Source organism: Buceros rhinoceros, unplaced genomic scaffold, assembly GCF_000710305.1.
Source record: "Buceros rhinoceros silvestris isolate BGI_N320 unplaced genomic scaffold, ASM71030v1 scaffold17606, whole genome shotgun sequence".
NCBI classification, from domain to species: domain Eukaryota; kingdom Metazoa; phylum Chordata; class Aves; order Bucerotiformes; family Bucerotidae; genus Buceros; species Buceros rhinoceros.
The window spans coordinates 31,028-33,662 of NW_010415957.1; the positions used below are offsets into that span (position 1 = coordinate 31,028).

At 51.3% G+C, this 2,635-nt stretch overlaps 1 protein-coding gene across 1 annotated transcript in view; it reads right to left on the minus strand.

Annotated features, from left to right (window-relative positions):
- The window catches only part of TMEM243 (transmembrane protein 243, mitochondrial), a 5,472-nt gene that overhangs the window by 1,744 nt on the left and 1,093 nt on the right, over window positions 1-2,635 (minus strand). Inside the window, 2 exon segments of the mRNA XM_010137617.1 lie at window positions 211-315; window positions 1,128-1,208. Of these exon segments, the coding sequence (XP_010135919.1) occupies window positions 211-315; window positions 1,128-1,208 (186 nt within the window).

A 2,635-nucleotide genomic window follows, 5' to 3' on the forward strand; every position in this document is an offset into this window, starting at 1 on the left:
CTTCCAGGAGAGTATAAAAAAAAGGCAGTACCACATAAAGCAGATTTAATTCAGATTGCATCCTCAGTCAAAGACTCAAAAGCTTGGAGAGCAGACGTGGTGGTACTTACAAGTATAAAAAAAGGCAGTACCACATAAAGCAGATTTAATTCAGATTGCATCCTCAGTCAAAGACTCAAAAGCTTGGAGAGCAGACGTGGTGGTACTTACAAGTATGCCAGCAGAAATGCAACACAAGGAGATGCAGAAAGCAAAAAATATATTCACAGGTTTTGGAGGTAGTTGCGGGAAGACAAAAGCACTGATGAGAGTGACCTGCATGGAGGAAAACAGAGGTGAAGGCTTTGCTCTCCCGCCTGCTGTTAGAGCTATGAGAAGAGGCTCACCCCGACGGCTGGCACACCGCAGCGCTCGCATCCAGCTCTGCACACCCCTCCCTGCTCTTAACTCCCACCCTGCGAATTGCTGGAGGGAAATGTAAAACTCTGGAGGAAAATCACTTCGATGCAAATGCAGATTAAAGCCTTTCTTCTCTGGCTCGTTGCTGGAAATCATCCTCCAAGCGCACACGATGCCAGCAGGCGGGGACACACTGCCCGTGTAGGAGCATCCCTCCAGTCAAGCTCTCCACCAGCTGGCACCTTGGCTCTCCCCGCACCTCGGCTCACAAACGATGCTGCCGCCACGGGCTGCAGAGCTGATGATTTCCAGTCGTGATGGCATTGGTTTGTCTTTACAGCTCGGGGAAAGTCTAGCTCGAGACAAAGCGACAAACTTTGGAAAAACTCCTATAAGCCATAAATACGGGGAAAGAAATCATGAAGAGAAGGAATTCATGAGCACTTTGTCATCTCACCCAGCCTCACGTTCAGCCAGGAAGGACAATCTGCCCTTTTATTGCACAGCCAGATCTTAAAACTTAAGAAAACTTAAATCTTGAAGAAAAGTACTCTCCTGCTGTTGTCAGAGAGTTTCAAAAGACAGATGGGCCCCAAAGGGATAACCTGGGCCCCAAACTACAGCCTGTTCGGTCTCCAAAACAGTTTGCCACCTGTTTTGGAGAAGGACTCTGGTTTTTCAGGCCATCACCTAAGGGAGGCACAGAACACAGGATGGGGGATACTTACCACAAGCAGCAAGGACGTTAAGCCGCCAACAACTAGATTGATGACTCTGTCCTGAAGAAAAGAGGACAGTTACACACATGCCTTGGCAAGAAAAAACGAACACATAAAACAGATGAGTAACCAACAACGCTGAGAGCACCTCACCAGCCAGGACCCACGTTATCCCCAGCAGCACCCTCCAGGCTCCCTGGTCAGCTCTGCCACGCAGGAAGGTTTCCCTTCCCCCGACTCCATGGCCTGCAGGGAGGTTGTTGTAGTGGCCAAGACCTTGTGCAGTAGGTTGAGTCATTTGCAATTAGCTTCATCCGCATCGATTAGTTGTGGAAATGGTTCATAAAAAAAATTTAGAGAAGAGGGTGCACAGACAGAGGTTGTCAGAAAAAGCTTATTTTAGCCTCCGTGCCTGAAAATGAAGAGCTGAGTGTCTGTGACAGCTTAATGGCAATGACTTGGGTGGGAATTTGTGAGCTGCTGGCAAGGAGGTGAAGTGTTCCCTGCACCCCAAGAGCTGCCCCCTAACACCAGCAAACCTGAAGGCACCTCAGGGTGGCCCTGCTTGGACAGACAGATATCCATCCCCCCACCGCCTTCTGATGCTCCCCGTCAATAGAAAACAGTTGGCTGGGAGGAGACAACCTTTTTGCACCTGGGAAGAGGTATCCCTTGGTATCAGCATTGCAATCCCACCCCAGAGGGCATCAGGACAAGGATCGGCAGACTCAGAGGAGCACCCAGGGCAGGACCCTGTACTGATGCACTCGCTGGAGTAAGAAACGACTCGATGCAAAAGGAGAGAGGACATCCCTGCCGGGATACCCGCCTCCTCCCTTTCTTTACGGTGCTGCTCTGAGCGTAAACATCCATCGCCAAAATGGGACTGGGTTGCAGCCAGCCAGGTGGAACACCCCGGACGGCTGGCTGCCCAAATCAGATGCCAGAAGAACAGAAAAGATGTGCAGAGAGAGAGAGAACCCAGATCTTCAATTACTTACACTGAGAGTCAGTAAGTAGGTTCGGGTAAAGAGAAGTGAGAAGAGAGTTCAAGCAGTGAAAGCATCTTGCTCAAGACCTCCCAGCCACCAGACAGGGCAACCCAGGTTTCCCTCCACCTCATCTTGCACCCTTCTCCTGTCCTAGCATTACCTTTTGGAAGACAATTTGTAAAGGGACGAGCCCCAGTTGACGGAGAAGTTACACATGGCAGCAGAGAGCAGCCAGAGAAAGCAGAAAGCAGCCAAGCGGAGGACAAAGCAGAGGCAAAGGATGCTCTGACAGGAGAGCCCAGCCCTGACCCGCAGCCTGGTGGAGCTCAGGTGCCCGAGCCTGCAGTTCAGTAACAGGCAGGCGCTGTGCCCTGGTCACATTCGTCCCCAAGGGAAAGGACCACAGGAAGGATCTCTTTAAAACCTCCTCCACTAGACCCCAGCTCCTCTGTGTAACAACAGACCATTTATGGTCCTGCAGCTCAGCGGCCCCAAGCCGTGGGGACGCAGTGGTGGCTGGCGGCA